The sequence below is a fragment of the Ciconia boyciana genome, chromosome 23, assembly GCF_034638445.1.
Source record: "Ciconia boyciana chromosome 23, ASM3463844v1, whole genome shotgun sequence".
NCBI lineage: Eukaryota > Metazoa > Chordata > Aves > Ciconiiformes > Ciconiidae > Ciconia > Ciconia boyciana.
In genome coordinates, this window is record NC_132956.1 from 3,616,796 (window position 1) to 3,640,506 (window position 23,711).

At 60.0% G+C, this 23,711-nt stretch overlaps 1 protein-coding gene across 4 annotated transcripts in view; it reads right to left on the minus strand.

The window, feature by feature from the left end:
• Positions 1–215: 215 nt before the first annotated feature.
• The window catches only part of SOX13 (SRY-box transcription factor 13), a 41,301-nt gene continuing 17,805 nt past the window's right edge, over positions 216–23,711 (minus strand). For 2 of the 4 annotated variants that reach the window (XM_072844681.1, XM_072844682.1), the window contains exons 2-14: positions 6,204–6,405; positions 5,449–5,554; positions 5,173–5,259; positions 4,642–4,814; positions 3,951–4,019; positions 3,664–3,778; positions 3,503–3,585; positions 3,263–3,422; positions 2,908–3,017; positions 2,679–2,775; positions 2,457–2,600; positions 621–837; positions 216–489 (exon numbers count right to left, since the gene is read on the minus strand). In XM_072844681.1, the coding sequence (XP_072700782.1) occupies positions 216–489; positions 621–837; positions 2,457–2,600; positions 2,679–2,775; positions 2,908–3,017; positions 3,263–3,422; positions 3,503–3,585; positions 3,664–3,778; positions 3,951–4,019; positions 4,642–4,814; positions 5,173–5,259; positions 5,449–5,554; positions 6,204–6,404 (1,836 nt within the window). In that variant the 5' untranslated portion in view covers position 6,405. Of the gene's footprint in view, positions 490–620; positions 838–2,456; positions 2,601–2,678; positions 2,776–2,907; positions 3,018–3,262; positions 3,423–3,502; positions 3,586–3,663; positions 3,779–3,950; positions 4,020–4,641; positions 4,815–5,172; positions 5,260–5,448; positions 5,555–6,203; positions 6,406–14,484; positions 14,553–23,711 lie in introns of those variants that run through there. The other 2 variants (XM_072844683.1, XM_072844684.1) reach the window with 2 other exon arrangements.

The following is a 23,711-nucleotide window of genomic DNA, read 5'->3' on the forward strand; positions in this document are numbered from 1 at the left end:
CACACACCACTGCTCATCGCTCCCCTGGGAAGCACCCCACCTAAAATGCTGGGACGACCGCCTTCGTGGGACCCATTTGCAGGCAAGCAGCAGCGACTCCTGCCTGCTGGCGTAGCAGCTCTCCTCTGCTCCCAGCGCAGCCCTTCGGCCACGTCCCATCCCATCGGGGGATACTCTGGCCCTGCCACCCCCACCCGCCGCCTCCCCGGCCCCCCTCAGTCCGTCAGCACCACCAGCTCTCCATCGCTCTTGTCCTCGCCCTCCGAGTCCTCCTCCTCGCTGTAGCGGTACATCTCACCGTCGGCCACCGAGTGCCCGTCATCCCCACCGTCACCCTCCTTGAGGCTGCGCGTGTTGACGATGACGGGCATGCTGGGGTCCATGCTGCGGGGCAGGTAGTGCTCCATCAGGGGGGACGTCAGCTGCATGCCCACCGGCCGCTGGTACAGCACGTCCGAGGAGGCGGGGGGCATCTGGCTGCCCTGGGGCCTGCGGGACAGGGGAATGCAATCACCAGCCGGGGCATCGAGGTGTTCCCCCTGCCTTCCCCTGCCTCCCGAGGCACCCACCCCACGGGCACCTCGGCGAGCCCCCTCGGACGAGAGGAAGGGGCGCGTTACCCTATCAAGTAGCCCTGCCTGGCGTCCTGCCGCCGGTTCCTCATCAGCGCCTTGTACTCGCCCACGCGCAGCCGCTTCCCCTCCACGATGCAGGTGCGTTTGGGTCGGGGCTTGTACTTATAGTCGGGGTATTTCTCCAGGTGCTGCCGGCTCAGCCGGGCTTGCTCCTCGTAGTAGGGCTGCTTCTCCTGGTTCGTCATGGATTTCCACCGGGAGCCTGTGCAGAGAGGAGCCGCGGGGCATGCTTACCCCCTGCCCGCCGTGATGAAACCCACGCCGGCTCCTGGCTGGGATAGCCATTGCAAGAGTCCATTAATGCTCGTACCATCCCCCGTGCAAACGGCACCTGAATTTGCACACAGCTGGTGAAAGCAGCTGCACCAGTGGCAGCCCCGTGCCGCCGAGGGCAGCCAGCCCTCCTGGCACACCGGGAACAGGTCCCCAGCCCTGACCTTCCCCGGGCGCCTCTTGGGCCACGGCTTTCGATCCTCTCCAAGGTATGGCGAGCAGGTGCTGCAGCTAAAATAGTCTGTGCCGGCGTGTGACTCACATTCCACTGGCTGACCTTTATTGTCATCGCCGCCAGCACCCTGGGCAGGAGGGCAAAGCAGGGCACAGCACAAAGGCGGCTGGGATGGGAGAGGGGCTCAGGGCCAGGCTGGCGGAGAGAAGGGATTAATCCCCTCAGCTCAGCACCTAGGAGGCTGCAGCTGGAACAGCATCCAGTTTGGGAGAGAGAATGACAAGCTGGAGATGCTTGGAGATCCTCAGCATCCTTGGAGATGCTCAGCAGTCAACAGGACACAGCTCTGAGCGTCCTGATGGGACTATGGAGTTAGCCGGGCTTTGAGCAGGGCTTTGGGCTGGGGACCTCCAAAGATATCCGCCCATCACCTAAATCCTCCTGTGAGTCCCCGCGTGCCCCCTTCTTGGGTGTCCTTCACCCACTAGCACGGCCCAGCTCCTTCAGGGAACTCAACCTCCCACACCTGCACCACAAGCCAGGTGACCCAGGTAAACCGAGGCACAGAGGCCTGCAAACCCCTTGCCCATGCTGCCCGGGCTCCTTCCCCACACGCTCGGTCCCTCGCACATCTCAGACCCACATTTCCAGGAGCAGGAGAGCACACAGGAACCAGAATCCCCCCGCCTGGGAGCGTACCAGCTCTGGACCGCTCATCCATCCACAGGTAAATTTGCAACCCCTTGAGCAGCGAGCGGCTCCGGCTCCCCAGGCAGAACCGCACCAGGTATTTAAAGCCACGGACATCTACCGTGACAGCAAGCAGCTCACCGCAGAGCACCACCTCCCAGACCCCCTGGCCCCCGCGGTCGCGAGAGGTAAACGGAGCAGCTCCTGCCCACGTACTCCTTCAAAGGGAAAAGCTTGGTTGTTGTTTTGGGATTTTTTTTTCCTTTAACTAGCAGAGCTGCTACAACAAGTCCGTGGCAGAGCGAGGTGCAGGTGCCGGAGGTAACCCATGGCGCAGCTGCATTGCGCTGCTGCACGCTTGCTCCCGGCCCTTCGGACGGGCTCGCTGGCGACCGCCCGTTAATAGTGACATGGCTGCGGGGAAGGACTGGTGTGACTGAGAGCCGCGGCAGGACCGCTGCTGTCAGGAGGGGTGTGAGATATTGGCTGGATGAGGCCCGTGCTCCTACAGGCACCTCCAAGAGTGATGCTACAACAGGGGTAGCATCGTCCTGGTGGGCATCATCCCCATGCAGGTGGCTGAGGACGAGCGGAGAGAGCAGCTGGACGGAGCTTGTGTCCCCCTGTGGGGATGCAGAGGGGGGGTCCTTCCCCAGCCCCCCGCCACCATCCCCAGCACTTACCCAGGATCTTGCTGATGCTGGAGTTGTGCATGTCCGGGAAGGCCTGCAAAATCTTCCTCCTCTCATCCTTCGCCCACACCATGAAGGCGTTCATGGGCCGCTTGATGTGGTTGTTGTTCCTGGACTCGGGGAAGTGCCGTGAGCCTGCGAGGGAAACCCCAGTCGAGGTCAGAGGAAGGAGCAAGCGGGGCATCACACCGCAGTGCTCTTGGCCGTCCTTACCGTCCATCTCACAGGTCAACAGAGCCTCGTCCAGCCGGTGAGCGGGGGTTTCCTCCATCCTCTCCTTCACTGGGGAAGAATCAATCCCAACGTGGTCCTGCGGGAGAGCAGAGGGTCAGGAACCACCATCTCCGAGGCGGGGAGCCTGCCCACGGATGGAGACCCAGCTCTGGCCGCCGATGGTGGGGTCAGAGAGGGGGACGGTGACCACCCGGCAGCCATCCCTCACCTTGCGGTAGGGGTTGCTCAGCGATCCCTCCATGGCCCCGCTGTGGCCGTGCAGCAGCTGCCGTGCGTCCTGGATGGCTTTGGTGATGGCATCGCCTTCACCCAGGAACCCTGGCAAGACACGGGGCATGAGCACCCATCAGTGCCAGCACCCACCCCTCCGACACCCCGCAGCACCCCATCCCACCCCACCAATCACAACTGTGTGCCCTGGGAGGGTGGCACAGAGCAGCAGGTGCCCACCCAGGCCACCCCAGGGAGGAGGGACCCCAGGGAGCAGAGATATCCCCTGTCTTTGGGAGGTGGCCAGGGGAGGGCATGGGACCATCCATCAGCGAAGGCACTTGGGAACCCACCCAGAGGCAGGTTGGACGGGCTGGTCTGCAGGTCCCTGGTGGCCCCGTGACTCGGCGTGAGGGACTGGCAGCCACTCATCTTCAAACTGGGCGAGCTGGAGGCACTGGGGAGGTCGGAGCCTTTGGGTTTGGCTGTCAGGTTCAGCGGCTGTGAGGTCTCCTGTGGCGGAGGGGATGGAGGGTGAAGTGCAGCCCCTGCAGTACCCCAGCCCGGGGGACGGAGGTTCTTTGGGGCTGTACCTGCATCTGGAGGTGGCCCGAGCCGGTGGGTCTCTTCAGCGTGGGAGGAGGGGGGCTGTGCAGCAGCTGCACCGGGTAATCCACTGTGGGGAGGAGAGGGAGAGGGTTGGGGGACAAGGCCACCCTGCAGGGCTCCGGCAGTCCTGGGGGACCCTGCTCACCTGGTTTGCAGGGGATGGGCTGGATGGGCAGCGCTAACTGGGAGTCGGGAGTGACAGGGAGAGGCTGGTGGCTGGGGGTGAAGGCAGGAATCATGACGTAGGGCATGTTGACCTGCTGGAGGGAAGAGGGGGAGAGAAGCAGAGAGACCAGATAACCGCTGCGGGACACTGCAGGCAGGTGCCATCCACTTGCCTGGCCCCAGGAGAGGACACAAGCCCGGCACGCGAGGAGGCTGCAATCACCCAGCATGGGAAGGGGGACACGGGGAGGTGTCCCCCGCCTTTACCTGGATCTGTTGTTGCAGCAGGTTGATCTTGTGCTGCTGCTGGATGAGCTGCTGCTGCTGCTTGGCGATCTGGCAGAGGGAGGGGAAGACAGCGGAGCTCAGCGACATCAACGGCAGCACCGAGCTGGCCCCGGCAGGGCTACAGCCCGGCACGAGCTGCCCAGCACCGGCAAAATGGAGACAAGGGGTCTGCAGAGGGTGCTGAGGGCCATGCGGAGGGCAGGCAGGGGGTGGCTCGAGGGGCACGGGGAGAGAAACGGGCTGGGAGGGACGGTGTCACCCCCACCCCGGGGTATGCCAGGGGGTGTCACTCCTGCCCTTAGCACCGTCTGGGCCACTGGAGAGGAAAAATAGGTGTTCAAAGAGCAAAGAGAGCACAGGCAGGAAGGACCCAGTGCGGTTTAATTATTTTAAGGAGTGCAATTCCCATCTCCTTTGACCCTCATCCTCCTGGCAGAAGAGAGCAAGAGAGGGAATCTTTGGGATGGGCACAGAAAAAGGGAGGGTTTCTGGGCAGACAGCGAAGTTCCGCTGCCCCTGATGCCAAAGCCACCTCCCCAGCACTACCAGGGGGAGCCTGTCCTGGTCCTGCACCCACGGCCAGCAGATCCCAAAGGGATCCCCGAAGGGATGGATGGTCCCTGGCAAACGCTTCCCCCCGAGCAGGCTGCCCACAGGGACCCGAGCCCACCTGCTCTTGCTGCTGCCGCGCCAGCTCCATCTGCTGCTGCTGCTTCTCAAAGAGCATTGCGGCCATGTTCTTCTGCTCTGAGTGGGCTGTCAGGAGCTGGTCCCGCAGCGTGGACAGCTGGTTGATCATGACAAGTAACTGGAGCTCCTTCTCTGCCAGGCTCTCCTGGGTTCCTGGAAGAAACCAAGCAGCTGCGGGTCAGGGGCTTGGGGAGGGTGAACAGCATCACCACCACCGTTGGGTACTGGTGGGCGATGCGTGGCCAGGAGATGGCTAATGCATGGAGGGCGTAAAGAGCCCCATGTGCTGAACCATCCCCTCGGTGCAGTCAGAGGCAAGCTTTCATCAGGGATGCTCACCCCCCCAAAAACATCAAATTAAAGTTTTGGTTAAAAAAGTACAAATCCCTATTAAATCCACACGCTTGCAGGCACATCTCCCTTCCTGCTAAGGTGGGAAACTGCGTTTCCAGCCCAGGCTGCCTGGGCACAGGAGGGAGGATGGCGGAGGTGGGTGGCTGGGGGACCTCACCTTTCACTTCCTTGGACTCGGCGGTGTTTCGGCCCAGCAGCCGCTCCTTCCAGTCGCTGGACAGTAACTTCTCGATGGTTGGCATCACTGTCCATGCCAGCAGGCACCGGGGTCAGCAGAGCAACGGGAGGGAGAGGACAGCCAGGTGAGCACAGCCCTAGGCTGTCCACCACGGCGCGGGGTGGCTCTTCCCATCCCGCAGCTTTGCAAAAACAACGAGGGGCCTGAAGGGAGCAGGGTGGGGGGTCCCAGAGGCCACTCAGAAACTTTTCTTACCCTCTTTCAAGTTCCTGTTGAAGTCCAGCTTCTCCTGGCCGCTGCTGGCGGGCTCGAAGGCAGAGCGCCTGGGCTCCAGCGCATCGCTGGCGGGCGAGTGGGACTCCTGCGACACAGACAGCATTACTCGGCACCCACTCCCACAGACGGGGACATCCCCAGGTCTCTGGGCAGGAGATGCTGGGCTGGGGGGATGCTTTGAGCCGGCCCCACCGGTGGAATACTCGGAGCTGGCCCCACGCAGCTGACTGCTGGACCGCACTCTGCCAGGCACATTCCCCCCAGCCCAGCCTGAGAGCATCCCTGCTCTTCATGCCACAAAGACTTGTCTGCTGGAGTTTTCTACTATTTATTTAGACTGCCTGGCTCCTCTGAGCCCCGGCTCCCCCCGGGAGGCAGCACAGGGAACGGGAGGGCTGAGGCTGCTGGTCAGGGGGAGAGAAAACCCAAGAGCAATTAAAAAGGGAGGCTGAAGGGACAGAGCACGTCTGGAGGTGGCTGCAGGGGCTCCATGCCAAAGGCGAAGCATTCAAACCCCAGGGCTGACCCGAGAGCATCAACAACGGCCAGAAAGCTTTGGGGAGCCTCAGGTTTCAGCTTCGTTTCCTCGGGATGAGGAATAACGACTCGGGGATACAACCACCCCCCTGTGCCAGGAGACCGAGCCCAGGTCCGGAGCGGGGATGGCCACAATGCTCTGCCAGCCTGGCAGGACCCCAGCCAGGACCAGTGTTTGTCACAGCCATGGGACCCACCTGCGGCAGGGCCTGGGGGTCGGTGCCCTCCCTCGGCGGTGGCCCCGGCGGGTCGTTGGGACGGGGCTCGGTGCTGGTGGCAGCCCCCGGTGGGGACTCGTAGCCGCCCTCCTTCTTCTCCTCTGTCTTGATGGTGCAGTTCACCATGCTGCCCGCTCCATCGAGCTCCAGGTGGGGAGAAACGGGGCTCCTCATGGACATCCTGCGGGGTGGCAGGGCTGTCAGCAGAGCCATGGGACACCCCTTGGCCACGGGCACCCCTTTTCCCAGCCCAGCCCCATACTGGGGTGCCCCGTGCTGCTGGTTTTCCACAGGCAATACTCTCGCCTTTCGCCATGGCTTGGTGAAGCTGAGCCCTCGTTCCTGGCTTCTCGAGCTCGAGTTTTTGCAGATTTGGGGCTCAACGGCCAGAAGCTCCAAGGGAAACAAGCCCAACACACCTTTTTTTCTCCTGGCCTCAGAGAAAGCCCACCTAGAAGTGTGGGATTTAGGGCCAATATGAGCACGTACCCTTCATCTAGCAGCCTGGCAGAGAGCAACCCAAGGCTCACTGTGACAGAGACCCGTGCCGGACCCGAGCCAGCACCCCAGGGGTCCCTGGCTCTTGGCTCACGAGCCAGCCGCCCCCCTGCACCGCCCCAGGAGCCGTGCCTAGAAAGCCGGCAGGGCAGCAGGCAGGTTTCCCGCTCCGACGGGAAATGGAAATCCTGGCCCCGCCGAACAATGGCTGGGACGGCCACCAGAATCACTCCTCTGGGAGTCCCCGGCACGGCACGGAGCTGAGACCGGTTCAGCCCCAGCCAGGGCAAGGGGCCGGCCCCGGGGAATGGCTCTCCCCGGCTTCACCAGCATGGCCACGGGTGCCAGTCCAGCTCCCGGTGCTGCCAGCCGCTCTTCGGCCGGGCACCGCAGAAGTGACCACAAGCTGTTATGGGGGACGAGCTGTACAACCCCAGGAGACCCCGAGCACAGCCACAGCCGGTATTTTCAATGGGATCTGCCCCAAACAACGTGTCACAGCCATGTCCCTTTCAAAGCCCCAGCTCTGCTGCCAGGGCTGCAGGGGCCGTATCCCCGAGCAAGTGCCGGGCACGCCGGGAGCTCGCCGTGCCTTCACCGCAAAGGGATCAGCCCTGCACAAGGGGCAGCGCCCGCCCGCAGCCGTGCTCGCAGGGATTTGCCTTCTCGGGGCCACCAACCCTCACACCGCACAGCAAGAATGGGAACAGATATTACCCTCCCGAAGCTCGCCTTTCAGGGAGGAATAATGGGAAAAGGAGGCCGTTAAGGAAGGGATTTACACCAGCCGCTGCCAGGATCCGGGTTGCGGGACCACAGGGGCTGCGGAGGTGGGAAGGGGCCACGGCGGGATGGGGAGAGCATCCTGCCCGGGCTCTGGCACCCCACAACCGGGACCCCCGAGCTCTGCTCCCTCTCGCCTCCCCACGCCCCGATGGCTCATCGGGACCCCCCGAAATCAGGGCTGGGGGTGCGGGCTGGGGTGGGGGGGCTGAGCCGGGCTGCCCGACCAGGGGCAGCAATTACGTAACAAACAAAGCCCAGCTCAAGCTGTGAATTAATCAAACCGCTGAAAATAAAACCTTCCTCTCAGGAACTTCAAACAAAAGAAATGAAAACAACAAGGCCGGCTGGGTAATGAAAAGCCAGGGCTGTGAATAGGGGACAAAAGGAAGTGGAACAATAGGGTGTTGGACAAAAGCAATAAAGTAAAGGGAAGTGTGACAGCTCCACAATAGGGCACTGTGCGCGCCAGCCTTTCTGATCTTAGCGGGGCTTTTTTTAATCTCAGTTCCCTTGCCCTCTGCTGAACAAACCATCGCACTCGCCGGGCCAGCGGGCTTCCTCCCGCCGTCGACATCGCCCGGTATCTGCCACATCCTCCGGCACCGCCTGCGTCGGCCCTTCCTGCCCCTGGCTCACCTTGGCCAGCCCGGCAGCAAGGAGGGCGACCTGGGCACGGCCAAGGGCCTGCCCAAAAGAAAAAAAAAAACAAAACAAAAAACCAAAAACCGTTGCCTGCCTTTGACACACCTCGGCCGGGGAGGAACCGGACACGCTTGGCAGCGGCGTGGCGGTGGCAGGCAGCCAGCGGGAAGCCGTGGCCACAGCTCTGCCGGCTCCAACGACCCGCGGAGGTAGGGTTTGCCTGTCGAGGCTGCCCCAGAGCCTGTGCTCTCCATGTGCTACAGGTGGGGAAACTGAGGCACGAATGCACGGTACTGAAGCACCTTGCCCTGGGTGCTTTCCTAACTCGGGACCTGCGGGTGTGGGTGCACAGCCACTCCCTCCTTCCAACCTTTTTGGTTTTTTAAAGGCAAAAAAACCCCCTGCTCAGTGCATCCCTGCCACAGATCTGCCCTCCCTCTCTGCTGCCTGGGCTGCCCAGGTAATGGGGCGGCAGCAGCAACGCTGCAGCACAGAGCGATGCCTTCGATGCCTTGGGTTTGAGACACGCACAAAAGCAACGTCCCACTCCTCCAGCAGGTCACATTTCTATTGTACTTAACTTCCCGGTACCACTGGAAGTTTACTCTTAAAATGGGGCTGGTACTTTAATAGGGGTCTGTTTGAAAGAGGCCTCATTGTGGATTTATTATACGGTTTGCTGAACAAAAAAAAAAAAAAAAAAAAAAAGAAGAAAAAGAAGAAAACGGTGCCGTTATCTTGTTACAGGGGCTGGTTCCTGCAGCAGCCCTGTGCTGCGGGCTCAGGTGCTGGGCTCGGGGGCTGCCTGTGGCAGACAATAGGGATGGGAACAATTGCCTTGGCACGGGGAGTGTAACAGATCTTCGCCTTTAATGTTTCCCATTTAATGCAGGGCAGAGGAGAAGGGAGGGAATGGCGTTGGGATGCAAAGTGCCAGCCTGGAGGGCCAAAACGGACCCGCTGGGGAGCCACAAGTCCTCAGTGAGGGACCAGGGACCTGGGGGCTGCTTCGTCCCGGCATGGTGTTTTGGGGAGTACAAGGGGGGCTCATCTCACAAGCCCTGAAGCCCTAAAATGCCTGTACTGTGCAGGCATCAATGCGCTCACCTTGCCTCCAACCTCCAGCCCAACAAGTCGAAGGACTGAGATTTTCGGAATGGCGACAGCTTTTCTTTCTCCATTCGTACCACCGACCGGCACGTCCTGCAATTCTCCCCGTGGCTGTGCCACCCTTCCTGCCTGCCCGCCGATCCTATCTGCCCCGTTTGTGTTGCAGCAGAACAGCTCGAAAGGCTGGGGGGGGGACGAGGCGCCAGCAGGCCCCCACCCTGCCCGGCACTGCGGCAGCTCGGGGAGCACCGGCGAAATGCCGAGACCCCCCCCGGCACCCAGAGCCTCTTCCCAGTCGCTTGTGCAGGCTCTGGCTTTGCAGGGAAGGGGGTTGCCAGCATCGCCCCACCAGCACAAAGCAGCAAGGGGAAGAAAAGCCAAAAAGCTGCTTGGCAAAGGTGTGGTGCCGGCTGGACCAGGCTTTCTCCCTGCAGCAGATCCTGCCTGTGGTTGTAAGAAAAGGGTTTCTGCTCACAGGGTGGGGGAGGCCGGCAGGCGAGGCTGCCCGAAGGCAGGGGGGCATCTGCCTGTGGCTCGGGCAGGGACGAAGCAGGCGCTGAGGTTCCGTGAAACCCAAGCTCGTTGCAAAAACACCGGTGAGCGCAGGAGGCCAGAAAGCCACAAACACACCAAGTCTCCCGGGGCAGCCTTCGCCGGTACTGGGAGAGGATGTGAGAGCAGGAATGGTCCCGCACCCCTGCCCCGTGCCGCAGCGTGCCTGCCGCGGGGCTGATCCTGCCCCTCGACTCGGGGCTGATCCCACCCCAGGGGACTGCGGTGCAAAGGGCTCCCGCAGAAGGGGGACCGGGGGAGAGTGGCCGGCGATTGTCGGGGGGAGCCGGGCTGCCCAGATTTATCGGCTGGCCTTGCCCCCGCCTGCCCACCAGGTTGACCAGGGGAGGCTCCTGGGGCTTTTGTTTTCCTCTCTCTCCCCAGTTACAGCAGAAAGCTATCAGTTCACGGGTTACGGCAGACTCTCCCCTTCAGGAACGCAGCGTGGTACCCAGCCACCCCAAAACCAATCCACCCATCCCGAGCAGCAGGCAGCCGCTCACCCCACGACCGCATCCTGCCTCCACGGCCCAGGTAACCAACCCAGCCGGGGGACAAACACACAGGGCAAAAACCCAAGGGGGAAAACACCGTACAAGCGAACACAGCAATGCCGATGAGATCCGGGGCGGCGCAACACCACCGCTGTGCACGCACCAGCCACGTGCAGCGTTCACAGCCCCCAGCATCCCCTCGAGAGAGGGCAGAGGAAAAAATAAGACACACACGGACGTTTTCTTCTTCTAAGTAGGGCCTGAGGAATCCCGGCCGGCCACCAGGACAGACAATAGCCCGTCTCCTGCCAGATGAGCGGGCCGCTTTCCTGCCAGACTTGGAATGTCCTTTCGGGGCCGTTTCCAACCGTTTCCGCCTGGCGTGCCTTCGCACATAAAAGAATGGATGGCTTCCTCCGCCGTGCCCAGGCAGGGATGGCCAGGGACGGCCGAGGCAAATGGCCCCGGCCGGGGGAAGTTCACGGGGCTGCCATCATCCCCCAGGGATGCGGAGCATCCCGTGACAGTAGGTTATTCCCCGGGAAGGCGAAAGCGGGCGGCTGCGGGGGATGCGGGCTCTGCCACCCCCCGCCGTGGATGGAGGGGGATGCCAGCACGTTGGCTACACGCTGTAGGTGAAATGGGGCAGAAAGTGTAAGACTTGGGTTTAAACCCAGAAGCCACCTGGATGCTGAATGTATTCAGCCCCAGAAATGCTGTCACCACATGAGAGCCACAGCTCCACGTGTCCCCGACGGACAGCAGCCGCTCGGAGCAGCGGTGCTCGCAGGACATGTGTTCCCCCGTGGAGCTGCGTCACAGGCACGCACTCGCCCGTGCTGCCCCACAAACCAGGGTGCTGCAGCAACGGAAACACTCTGCATTTGGGGGAGCACGAGCCAACACTTTACGCATCCTCAAATGCCGCGTTTTTAACATCTTACCTGTCAGCGGCGCTCCCACGGAAAGCCACAACCTCCATCTGCCCAGAAGGCTGCTGAGAGCTCAGGTTGCCGGAAAAGCTGCAAAATCAACGCCGAGAAGGGAGATCTTTGGCAGGCGGAGGGGGGCATTTTGGGAGGGTAATGCCCCAGGGGGCAGAGGGGCAGCAGGAAGTGCCCAGCAAGTGCAGAACTGGGCAGCAGGCTGGCACCTCCAGACTAAGCCCTGCCACCGGCAGGATGATGCCCACGTGAGCTGCCAGGCACGTCCTGCCCAGCGGGAGCCGATGGCTGCTTCACCATCCCAGAGAGACCCCCAGACCTCAACTGCCCCTCTCCATCCTGGCAAGACTTGGGGTCCCATGGGAAAAGCTCTGGTGTCAGCAGGAGCTGGGATTTCCCACTGTCCACACAAAACAGACCGGTCTTTGTCCAACCTCCATCCACCAGCAGTTCCCTGAAGGCAATTTCTCTCCCCGCAAAGGATAATGGCCTCCGGAAATGTCTCTACAGGGTCAGAGCAAAGCAGTGATGCTACGGTGAGAGCATCGGCATCACGGAAACTCCCGGGAACGGCCGGCGCAGGAAGGAGCAGGGGGTCACCCCTCTGCATGTGCCGCCCCAAGCACCCCACCTTCCACCCAGGTCCCCTCTGTCCCCTCTCCAGCCAGGCGTGGGACCCCCGTCCTGGGGGGCCCCACGGGGGAATATCTCCCCCTTCACCCTTGGAAGAGTTCCTATTGCTGCAGCCTCAGCACTGCTACAATACAGCTCTTTGGTGGGGGGAGCATCAATTCTCCGTCTACTAAAGATGAAAAGCAGCAACGCAAGTCTCCTATTACCGCAAGGCACTTGGAAGATTTAACCCTAAAGCAATTACAACCAGCTAGCATAGCATTTACTAATTCTATCCAAAAAAACCCAACCTGCCTTCTTCAAAGGCCTCCGGGCCATATCCAGGACTGCTAATGAAATGCATATCTCTCTGATGCATGCCAGCAGAGAAGCCCTTCAGAGGTTCAGGGGGAAATCGAATCAATCCTGCTATTCAAAACTTCAGGAGAGAGAGAAAATAACCCGTATTAATCACTAAATTCACTTAAGTGAACACTTGCAAGACAGGGAGAAAAAGATGAATTCTCAGGCCGTGGCGGGGGGAAGAAGAGGATCTGGGTTGCTTAACAGGGTGGCTGTATGTCCTCCGTCACCTACGGACACCAGGAGACCCCAGCTCTGTGTAGGTTGTCCCAGGGCACCGGCCGATGGCTCGTGCGAGCGCTAAGCTACAGCAGATCGAGTCCTTAGAGGGCAGCTCTGTCCTCAGAGACTCAGCTCTTGCTTTTCTAAGTCACGTGGAATAATCCCACTTGCCGAAATCCACCTCACCCCCTCGGGGCTTGCGCCCTGCCCCGTCCCTGCAGCATAGGGCTGTCCCCTGCCTTGGGACCGGCCGGACCCAAGGAGGCAGTGATGGAACCTGGACACGCGGGATGCTCCGGGTGGAAGGGGAAAACGAAGCCTCCCATAATGACGATGAGACAAGCACAAAGTACTCCCTGTGGGTACGTGGGTCCATTTGATCCAGCCCGGCACACGTGTTAACTGGGGCATGTCCCAGGCTCCTCATGCCCCCTCTTACTAACGATTTCCATCTCACTGCTAACTCTGGATTCACAGTGCTTCTGAGGGGGTTTCTGTCCCCGTGCTCGGGTTTCTTATGAGATGGCAGAGAGACACATCACTGCAAAACGCTTTCCTGTCTCGGCGTAAAGGATGCCTCAGCCGCTCCCTGCCCGTGCTGCCCCCCAACACGAGGGCTTTGCTGGGACCCCCCTCCACCGCCCGGCCGTGCCTCCGCAACCCAAAATCCAGGGATGCCACCTCTCGTGAACCCAGCTGCGTTAGGATGCAGACAAAAATCAGCCAGTGGTTTTATAACTATCCAAATAATGAAATCAAATACAAAGAGGCAGTCGGATCCTTCCCCGGGTGTAAACTGGCACAGGTCCACCGCCTTCACAGCCACGACCCAAACACATTTTTCCTTCACTGGGATGAGCGATAGGAGGGTTTTAAGTAGGGGAAAAATTAAACTGAACCTCAGGTGGAACTTCCTGACCACAAGATTTATTAGACGGGGAATGATCTCATCAGGGAAGCGGAGGAAACTCCGTCGCACTGGAATTATTTAAAACCGTGCAAAGCCCGGAGGAAGAAGGCGCGGGAACAATCCCAGCGACAATCCCACGTGATGGCCGGGGACCGCGCTGGTCATTCCCGTTTCCTGGCCTCAAGACTAGACAGCCTGCAGGCTGGTTTGTTTTTTTTTCTTCCACTCGATAAGACCTATCAATAAGGAAAAATCTCCTTGCGCCGTCTCCGGCTTTGCAGGCAGATGGGTTTCTTGTCCAGGGAAGGTTATGGGGTTGAAAGCATCTTTAAGAAAAGGCCTGGCAGCCCCGGAGGGTGCAGGCGTGCGCAGCGGAAGAAGAGGGTGCTCAGCAGAGGCGAGCGCTTTGCTCGGGTCCAAGCAGCAACGCGGGCAGGGACGGCCGGGGAAAAGTGCTGAAAGAAGAAACTCCCCTTCCCTGCAGGTCTAAACGCTCCAGGGAAAAGCGCAAACCCCACAGTCTTAATATTTTCAGAGACCCCTTTCTTATTGCATCCCTCTCCCCTGCCCTTCCTTTCTTCCCTCGCATTACAAGCCAATGAAACACAGAAATATCACAGCACGTTAACTAGGGAAGATGCAGGGGAAGCAAGAGGAGGGAGGAACTCTGAAGAACGGGTATTTATTTACTCTTTCTTTCCTTTTTTCTGCATCAGAAATAATTTTTTAAACAGGTTTCCTCCTTCGCGCAAGGCTTTGCCTGGATGCAAAAAAAGGGTGGCAAAACCTAAGCCTTTACACCCAGCACCCGGGGTGCCAGGATCAGGCCCATGGTCCCACTGACGCCAGAAGCGGCCGATAGTCCCCGGGGTGGTGGGGGAGCTGCCAGGTCCCGGGGACCTGGTGCAAGGTCCCTGGGGCTGCTCCCAGACCCCCTCCCACCACCCCAGCACAGGCATCGGCTTGTTCCATCACCCCACTCAATTTAACCGATTTGCATCAATCAATCCATTACGGGAAAGAAATTTTTAAAAATCAGCAAACTCAGAGCAAATAAAGAATTCCCCCTCATCCCCACATAGTGGGAGGCCACCAGAGCCAGGAGGCGAAGGACGGGGACAACTCACCCAGCCCCGGAGGGACGGCACAGCGATGCCGGCACGGCGTGGCACGGCGAGGGAGCGCGGTTAGCGCGTCTCCCTCCTTTTCTTCGCAGTTTCTGTCCTCCCCTCACCCAAAAGCGGCCCTCGGGCTTATCGGGGAGGCCAATCTCGGTGTCGTTTTTGTGTAATTGCACTCACTCAGCGTTTCCAGGCAGAGCGGAGGGCACGTTTGACTCGGCTGCTTCGTAAACAATACTTTCCTATCGCATGACGGAGGGGTGAAGACATCTGACCCTTTTCCTCTCCTGCTTAGAAAAAAAAAAAAAAGACACGAGGCTCACTCGCCTCGACAGTGATCTGCCCTGCACCTCCCAGGCTGGGGCTGCAAGGAGGGCAGAGCTTTTCGAACCCTTTTTCCACGCACTGCGCCATGAGGGACCCACGGGTGAGGTTTGTGGCACGTAGGACTTGGTGCTATTTTGGCACAGCCCCGTGGTCCATCCCAGCGACATCCCATGGCATCGGCTGGTGTCCGTCACCCCCTACCTTCGCTGAGCTTCTCGTGGCATTTTACGCCTTCCACTAATGTCATTATTTTTCCAGCCACCTCCAGGCTTTGGGGGGCTTCTCTTTTGGGGGGGACCATCCCATCTTGTTTGCACTCATGTTTTCCCAGGTGAGCCGGGCACACACGTGAGCACCGAAAGGATGCTCAGAGCCAGCCCTGGCACCTCTCACACATGGCACCCAAGCCCACGGTGGCAGCCAAAAATCATGGGGCCATGCTTCCGCCTGCAGTGCCCCATGCCCTGCAGCCAGCAGCGCCCCAGAAACCCTCGGGGTCCCTTTGCACGGGATCCTGAGCTGCAGCAAACAGGTCCCTCTGCCCGAGCTGTTGTGTGCTTGGACGTGGAGGTACAAAGCCACTGCGGAGCCACTTCGCCCTCCCCAGCTGCTGCCCAAATTCGGGGCAGGGGGGAGCTCCAGCTGCTGGGGCCGCTTGACATTTCAGCAACAGATTTTTTTTTTGCTGGCACAACGGGAGCTGCCCCAGGAGCCGCCGGGGCCATCGTCAACCTCCTTCTAAAAGAAAAGGCAGCCCGAAGGACGGGTGCTCGGTGCCAGTAACTGTCCATCATCTGCCCCAAATCATCACACCCTTACTAATGGCAATCCTGACTCCGCTCCTGCTGTGCTTCGGCTCAGAAGAGTCATGGCTGGCTGAGTCTGGATGAGGACCCCCAAGGAAAACACTTTCAGCCTGACTTCTCCCCCTTATTAGTGGAAGCCGCAGTCACTTTGATGGTGTTACCCCTGATTTAGGGTGCGGATTCAGGCTCCCGTGTTCACGGCTCGGGAGGTAGCTCATCCACCCGTTGCTCTGTGCCCCGTGGATGAGCCAGAGCACCCTGCAGCAGTGGCAACGGGGCTCGCAACCGGCATCGCCCCCAGGGCCGGCGGTCACGTTAACTGGGCAGGTCTCACATTTGCAAGAGAGAAGTTGCAGGAAGGAGCGGGGGTCTGGTTCATGCCATTTTTATCACTACCATTATTTTGGCTCAGGGAGATACCCCGGCCTCTGGGAGGTGGTGGACACCCCACCACCCATCCCGCTGCAGGACCCAAGGGATCCGGCAGCAGCAACCCTCCAAACCACGACCATCCTGCAAGGCTGGGTTCGCACCTCACCCCTCCTCTCCCCTCTTGCTTCGGAGGAACTAAAACCCATGAAATCCTGGTCATGCAGCGGCTCCCAGCTAGGCTCCTCTCCTCCGGGGAAGCAGAGAAATTTGGGAACAAGCTTTTACTGGCCCTGCCGGGATAGTTTTCATTGCACAACAAAAACACAGCACAGACAAGGGCTGAGGCGCTCCAGGAAGAAGCTGTCAGCCCTCCCCATTTGCAAGGGGGTGTCCAGTTGCCCCCAGCCCAGGGCTCCCTGCCTCCCGCAGCACATGCCAGCGCACAAGAGGCTCTTTGTGCCCAGTGGCACCTGTCCCCCCCTCCCCGTATCCTGATTTCCCCTGGGGTCCCCGAGCCCGCTCCCTCCAGCGAGGGGCTTTGGCAGCTTCTGCCCCCACGTGCCGCGTCCCGGCGCACTCCCCTGCACAGAGCTGTGGGCAGGCACAGTTGCTCTGCCTGCACACACGCGTGCGGGAGGCACACGCAGGCAGGGACGCACACCCTGCTGCGCCGTGCACCACTTGTGTGCCGTGGGGTGGGTCTCGGGCAGCATGGGGAGGACGAGAAGGACCGGAGGCGTTTCATGCCGCCCTGGCAAAGTCACACGTGGCTGCTGGAGCCGTGCAGCTGCTGGGCTGACGGCGCTGGGAGCCCCACGGGGACGGGTCAGCCTTGTTTTGCTCCCCTAAATGAAGGGAGGAGGGCTGTAAGGGAACACAGGGCTGTGGTTTGCAGCCTGAGGTGCTCACGGGCAGCGTTGGCTTCAAGCGCTCACCCAGCTCCTGCTGCGTGTTCCCCTGGGCTGTGCCGCTTGCACCAAGAGCCACATCCAGTACCCAGCCCCCAGCACCCAGCCTTGCTTGAAAACACACACACGCACAACCCCTCCCCTGCAAAAATGTGCGTTCCCCAAGCCAGTTCCCAGGATGGACCCACAGACCCGAGGCAACACAGCAGGAAGGACTGGGCACGGGAAGCCCAAAGGCCAGTGTTGCACCCGGAGACCCCAATCACAGCCCAAGAACCTCCAAAGAACCTCCAAGAAAGGCAGATACTGCTCTGCCTCTGCCCATGCTGCAGCCCACGCAGGTACGGATGGGTCCTCCAGCCTGCCCGGGGGTAGGTGCCCTGGGGACCTCCCCCAAATTAACCCTCCAGCTCCTGAAATCCCTGCGTCGTGGCAAGAAAAATGAGCAGGAAAGGTCCCAAGCAGCTGCCTCTCCTGCCTGCAGAGCTGCCCACGGGTGGCTGCGCCCACACAGGGCCACGCAGCACAGATTGGCGAGGGTAACCCCGCCAGCCCTGCCCAGCCCTGCCCGTAAATCCCCTCCTGCAGCCCCTGCCCCAGGGGACTCGCTTTCCGGCTGGGCGTGCAAGGTAGAACAATAGGGCCAAGCCCTCTATTGTTCCAGACAAAAGATAAGCCGGGCTCTGGCATTCCCCTCCGCCCTCGTGGGCAGGCAGGCAGGCAGGCAGGCAGGCAGCAGGCAGGGCTGCCACGCTGGGCCAGGGCAGAGGTTTTTCTAAACCCTTCCCACAACAGCTCACTTTTAGCAGGTGAACCAGAGGGGCTGCTGGAGGGGGCGGGGGGGTGGGTTGCGACCCTCCTGCCCCGCTCGGAGCTTGCACACCCGTGCACACACACCCCTCATCCCCGCAGCCACACTCATCCGGCCCCACAGGCTTTGTCCCAGCTCAGCGTGGTCCCCAGTTTCTGCTGCAGTGGCCTCAGGCACCCATGTGTCCCCAGTGTCAGGACACCAGGGATGAGCTGTGGGCTCAGCGCCTGCCCAGCCTCTTTACAGACCCTGGTTCTGTTCTCTCCCCACCCCAAGCTCCTCTCTGCATCCCGCAGGGACACGGTGGGGACCCTGCCAGCCGTGAGGCAGTGGCAGGAGGGATGTGGGTTGCCCAGTACTGGGGACTGGCTCCCTGGTGGCCTCGGTAGCCGGCGTGGGGAGCAGAGCAGACGTGCAAGCCTCGGACTGCCAGCTCTGCACACCCCGGCACGTCCACTGCCATCCAACCCGCACCATCACCTAGCTCAGCTTTTTCAAACAAGTGGTTTTCCTGGCTCTGAACAAGGCTGCAAACCGGAGCTGCACCGTGCTAGCAACACCCATCCAGAACAAGGGAGGAAGACTACAGGGGATGAGGGCTGCTCGCTGCAAACCCACACCCATCCAGGCACCCAGGTTGACTTTATGTCCAAAGAGTTTCAATTTTGGGCTCTCGCCCAGCAGCGGTGTGGGCCCCAGAAGCAGGGGAAGGCAGCAGCCCCAGCACCGCGGCGGTGGCAGAAGTTGCTGTGTGGTGCTGGCAGTGCCGTCGGGTATTTCTGTCTACCTGCTTCTACATCTCTTCTTTCTCCTGTTAGACTCTGGCTCAGCCCAGCTCGTGATAACCCCATTTTGCATGGGCAAAGAGGATCAAATACCCCCACTGGGCTCGCTGCTGCCCCATGTTCTTTTAATTCTCTTTGCGATATTTAATTTCTAATCTTATCCTCTTTCCTCCCAACAGACAATAAACTGCCACGAGCTACCTTCACCAGGCAGAATTAAAAAATAATAATTCAGGCCAGCAGATTTTGGCCCGGGCTAGTGGGTGCTCGCAGGGGTCTTCCAGGCAGCTTTAACGATGAGCCCCATTATCTTGTTCCTCTCTGATAAGACACCCAGGGGTTCGTGGGGGGAGGCTGCCCGGCCTCTGCAGCCACCAGACTGCATCTTTTATAACGGTCACATGCCTCGAGCAGGCCTGGGTGGTAATGGAGCATTAAATTATGGAGAGGCAGAATTTCAAATATTTCAGATCCATCTCCCAATTTGCATTCTTCAGCTGAAGGGCTGCAAGCAGGAGCGGGACAAGAAGGCAGGGAAGGGAGCTTCCCTCCAGTACAATGTTCGCAGAAGTAGCTTTCCCCTTGAAAAACAACGCATTTGAGCTAAAAGCAGCCGCAGAGCCATTCGGGGTCCAAGGTGCTGGTGGGTGCTTGGAGGCGAAGGGGACGAGCCTGTTTCAGCAGTGCCCCTACTGCTATCCTCCACTTCAACCATGTGCTCCAGCACACTTGTATAAATGCTTTGTTGAGGCAGATTCAGCCGCTGCATCCCCTACTCATACTTTTACGGACCTATCTGATGCACGCCAGGGCCCCGCACAGCCAGCCGTGCCCCCCACACCTCCCCAGCCTCCCTCCCCGCCAGCGCCGAGCTGGTGGGACTGGGCAGACCAAGGGCCCTTGTTCGGGGCTGGAGCGATTCCAGCTTGGGACATGTGGTCCTGGAGCAGGTGGACATGGAGTGGGAGGGAGGGAGGGAGGGCGGGCTTCCAAGCAGCAGAAAATTTTCCAAAAGTTGATGCCTTGGACCCTGCCAACTTTCCTCGCGCTGGAGGAGCCCACGCACTTCTCAGCCGTGCACAAGCAGCACCCAGCCATGGGGAGCTCCCCAGGGGCACGGCACAGCCAGCGGCAGCTCTACCCACGGGAGCGGATTTGGCTCCTGAAGTTACTCCCTAAAAGGCGCAAGATGGGGTAAAGGCACCGAGATATTTTCCAGCAGAACTGTCATAAGCTGCACTAATTTACTTCCCTTTTGCATGTTCTTTACTGGGTTAAAATGGGGCAGAAATTAGTGATGCATCATGCAAAACTTTTGAGTGCCCCAAATCTTCCTCCCCGCAGTGCAATGAAACCAAAACCTCCACAAATTTTGTGAAAAATAAAGCAGCAGAGCCCAGGATAGCCCAGCCCTGGCTGTTCAGGGGTGGCCACGATGCTGCAAGGGACCCCCAGCCGGGGAACGCCCGACCCCGGGGCTGCCCGTCTTTCTGGGCTCTCCCTCCTGCCGAGCACAACTCCTCCATCAGCCCCGCTGCCAGACCGGGCTGCTGTCAGATGCATAAAAAGAGGCAGCTTTGACCCATCAGTATTTTCTAGCTGAAGGAAAATGAAAATATTTCATTACTAGTTCCCAGTTTGTAGCGATGCTACGTTCAGCAGCGCGGCCGCAGGAGAGAACAAAAGAGGCCAGCCGGCTTTCTCCACAGCATCGCAGGCTGTAGGTAGCAACTGCCCTGCCTGCGAGTGGATTATTTTTTAAAATAAATGCATTGTTTTAGGAAAATAAGCAGTACGTAGTTCATTAGCATGGCTGGGAACTTCCAGGGTGTAAAAGCAAAGCAGAGCCGTACTGAGAGTGCGTCCCTACAATCGGTCGCAGCCGTCTGTTAAAGGTTGTCGCTTCGGTAATAAAAGCTTTTCTGATTTCTGCAATTACACGTGCACGCACAAAGCCGGCCCGACACAAAACCACGGTAAGTGTTTATGATGGGATAAAGCTGGAGCAAGCAGGAACACGGCTTCACGGTGGGCAGACAAAGCGGGGCTCACCGCACCCCGCGCTGGCTCGTGCGGGACGGCAAGCAGCCACGGGCCGTGGGCTCACGGGCCGTCCTGCTGCTCTGCCGGCCCCAAGGGTCCCCGACCCAGCCCGATCTGCTGGGTTTGCAGTGAGGGACCCCCAAAAGCAGAGCCACCAGCACTGCTGCGACGCCAGCCCGCCAGCACCACACCAAAATCCTTCAAAGTTTGTGTGGTTCCATCATATGCCGGAGAACGGGCGGGATCCCCGAGCAGCCACGGCTGCGCCGAGCACACGGGAGGGCTGGGGACGGCATAGGTGACCCAGTTCCCCCAGCAGCGAGCGAAGCATCCCGTGCTGTTCACTGCACGGCCCGCTGTATCCCACAGGGATTCGCTCCGCCACCCTCGCCTGCTCGCCAGCAAACTTCCAATACCTGCAGCACCAGCCCCCTGCGGCCCCGAGGATGCTCCGTCCAGGGGACACAGCTCGGACCCGCGCCCCAGCCCGCCTGCGGCACTCTGCAACCCTGGGAGCAGCAGGCACGCAGCCCCCCGCCATCTGCCCCCAAACCAGCCCTAAACACTCACCTGGGGAGTGCAAAGCACACTGCTACCAGGTCCCAGAGCCACCCTTCGTCCCCGTACCCCGACCCGCTCACAGGGTGCGTAACGGCTGCTTGGCCCCAGCGAGTCTCGGTTCCAGGAAGGCAACGGGCAGCGAGAGCAGCCGGCTCGGGCAAGCGCCTGGGGAGCCCACCAGCAAGTAATGAATGTAAAAATAAACCCACTGAAAGACTAGATTTACTGTGCTTCTGTGTTCCCTGCACGGAGAGAAAAAAAAAAACCTTCCTCTGCATCCCATGAACGAAATCAAAACCCCTCTAGCACATAACAAGTTTACGATCTGCTCCATCTTCCCTACAGCCTCGTGTGCCAGGGCACAGCTCCCCCGGCACCCCCACGGAAAATGGACATTTCGGCAAGGAGACAAAAAGTCCAGCTATTCCCCCCGGGACATCTTGCACCCTGGCTGGAACAAACTTTGCTCGTCAGAAGGACTTTCTGGGGGGGCAGTTGGGTGCTCCAGTTTGGTAGAGGTAAAAAAAGCAACACGGGCACGCCGGAGGAAGGGAGCTGCCCGATGGCACAAAGAGCTTCGCATCGGAGAGGAAAAAGGATTTTTAAAGATTTGGGATCTCTGCTCCTACCTATTACTCTGCTCCAAAGGGATTTTGCCTCCTGCACGAGATGCCAGGTCAGATGCCAAGGGCGAGCCCCCGGCCCCGTGGGAGGGCAGCCCCGGCAGCGGCTCTGCCAGTCGTGAGTGAAACAAATAAACAGCACGAAGGGAGATGCTGGTAAAAATGTGTCACTCGCAAATGATTTAGAAAACTGTCTTTAGCCTGCCCACGTTTGTCAAAGGACAGCAGCTATTTTTAACACAAAGCCTCTGAAATCGCAGGCTTTAAAAAAAAAAAAAAAAAAAAAAAAAAGTACTGTATCAGTGTCAACAGAATGGATTCTGTTCAAAATTAAATTGAACTAAAAGGAAATTGCATGAATTACAAACACGAGTTATTGGCTCAATAGGAGAGTAACTGAGTGATATTATCTGGTCTGTGCTATGGAGAAAATCACATTAGCTGAGCTAATGGTCCTTTTTCACTCCTAAAATCTATTACTCCAGATTTGCTTTGGAAGTCAAGTGTTTTCCATGCTGAAGGTACCTCACAAGATGTAACTGAGACTCGAACAATATGAGGCCACGGTCTGTAATTTTTCCTGGGCAGCATCCCTCACTGGCACCGAAAACCCCTGCGTAAAACACTGGAAATCATTAGGCAGAGGTGGAAAGAAGCAAAGCTTTGCATTTATTTGCGCATTTCACATGAAAACCTCTCCTTTACGGCTCCCTGGGAGATGCATCTCTTGGGTTTTTTTTCTCTTCCGACACTAACTTTGTCGGTGTTTAACTGCAGATGTCCCCGGGGGTGAGCGCCCAGCTCTGTACAGGGGCTGCGCTCCATCACCTGCCTTGCTGCTCCCTGAGCCGAGGTTTACCAGCACCCGGGGGGGTGAAATCCCCCAAACCCCCTGCGGCTGCACCCACAGCCCCGCCAGCCACCCCGGCACAGCACCCTGGGGCTGCCAGACGGCTGCGGGACCCCACGGCACAAGCCCCGCTGCCGGGAGGGCTCCGCTGTGCAGCAGCTTCAGCCCCCAGAGACCCAAACCTGCCCAGGACGGGTCGGACACGCAACTTCGAGGCGTGGGCAGGACCCGCCATGGCTGCCTGGGAAGACGTAATCTCAGTGACAAGGTTCATCCGCTCTTAGGTCCCAGCGAGCGATGCAGTTTAGCGCCGGCCCCGGTCCCAACCCTCTCGCTGGCCATGAGCTACGGCGATGCTGTCACTGCGGTTTGTTAGGGCAACCCCAGCCCCTCTTGGACAGACAAACATCCGTGCGTGGCACCGCTGGCAAGTTTTCCTGCCCAGACCCCGTGCCTGCTTCCCGATGGAGATGGTGCTGCGGGGATGCGGATGTCCAGGGCAGGCTGGAGCAAGGATCTCGCCTCTCGCCACCGAGCGCACCTCGAAAAGGCGGTGGGAGACACATGACAGGGCAGGAGTGTCCCATCCGTCCCATAGTGCAGCGGGGGACAAGGGATGGGGACCCCAACCCCTAAGAGCCGCAGAGTCATGACACCAGCAGACAGCCCCAAGTCCTGCGGACACACGCGTGTGCCGGGAGCGGCAGCCGGGCCCTGTGTCCATCTGTGCTGGCCCGCGGTGTCTGTCTGTGCTGGCACAGCGTTGTCTGTCCGTTCACAGTGTCTGTCTGCGCTGTGACCCCCCCAATGCCGTGGCTGGGGGGGGGCTGCCCCGCTGCCCCCGTATCCCCGACCCAGAGCACCCAGTGGGGACCGGGGCCGTGTGCCCGGGACAGGGGGACGGGTCCCACCCGGAGCCACGGTGACCGGCGGGAAGGGGCGAGAAACCTTCCCGGGATGGGTGGGACGGGGGTCCCGGGGAGGGGGCTTCAGCGGGGCAACCCTTGGTAGCCAGGTCAAGGATCGGCGGGGGGATAGGGCGCCCATGAATTAACCCCTTGCCTGCCGGCCCTGTGCCCCCCCTCCCCCCCCCCCCATGGCTTAACCCCTTGCCTGCCGGGCTCTCCCTCGCCCCGGCACGGCTGCC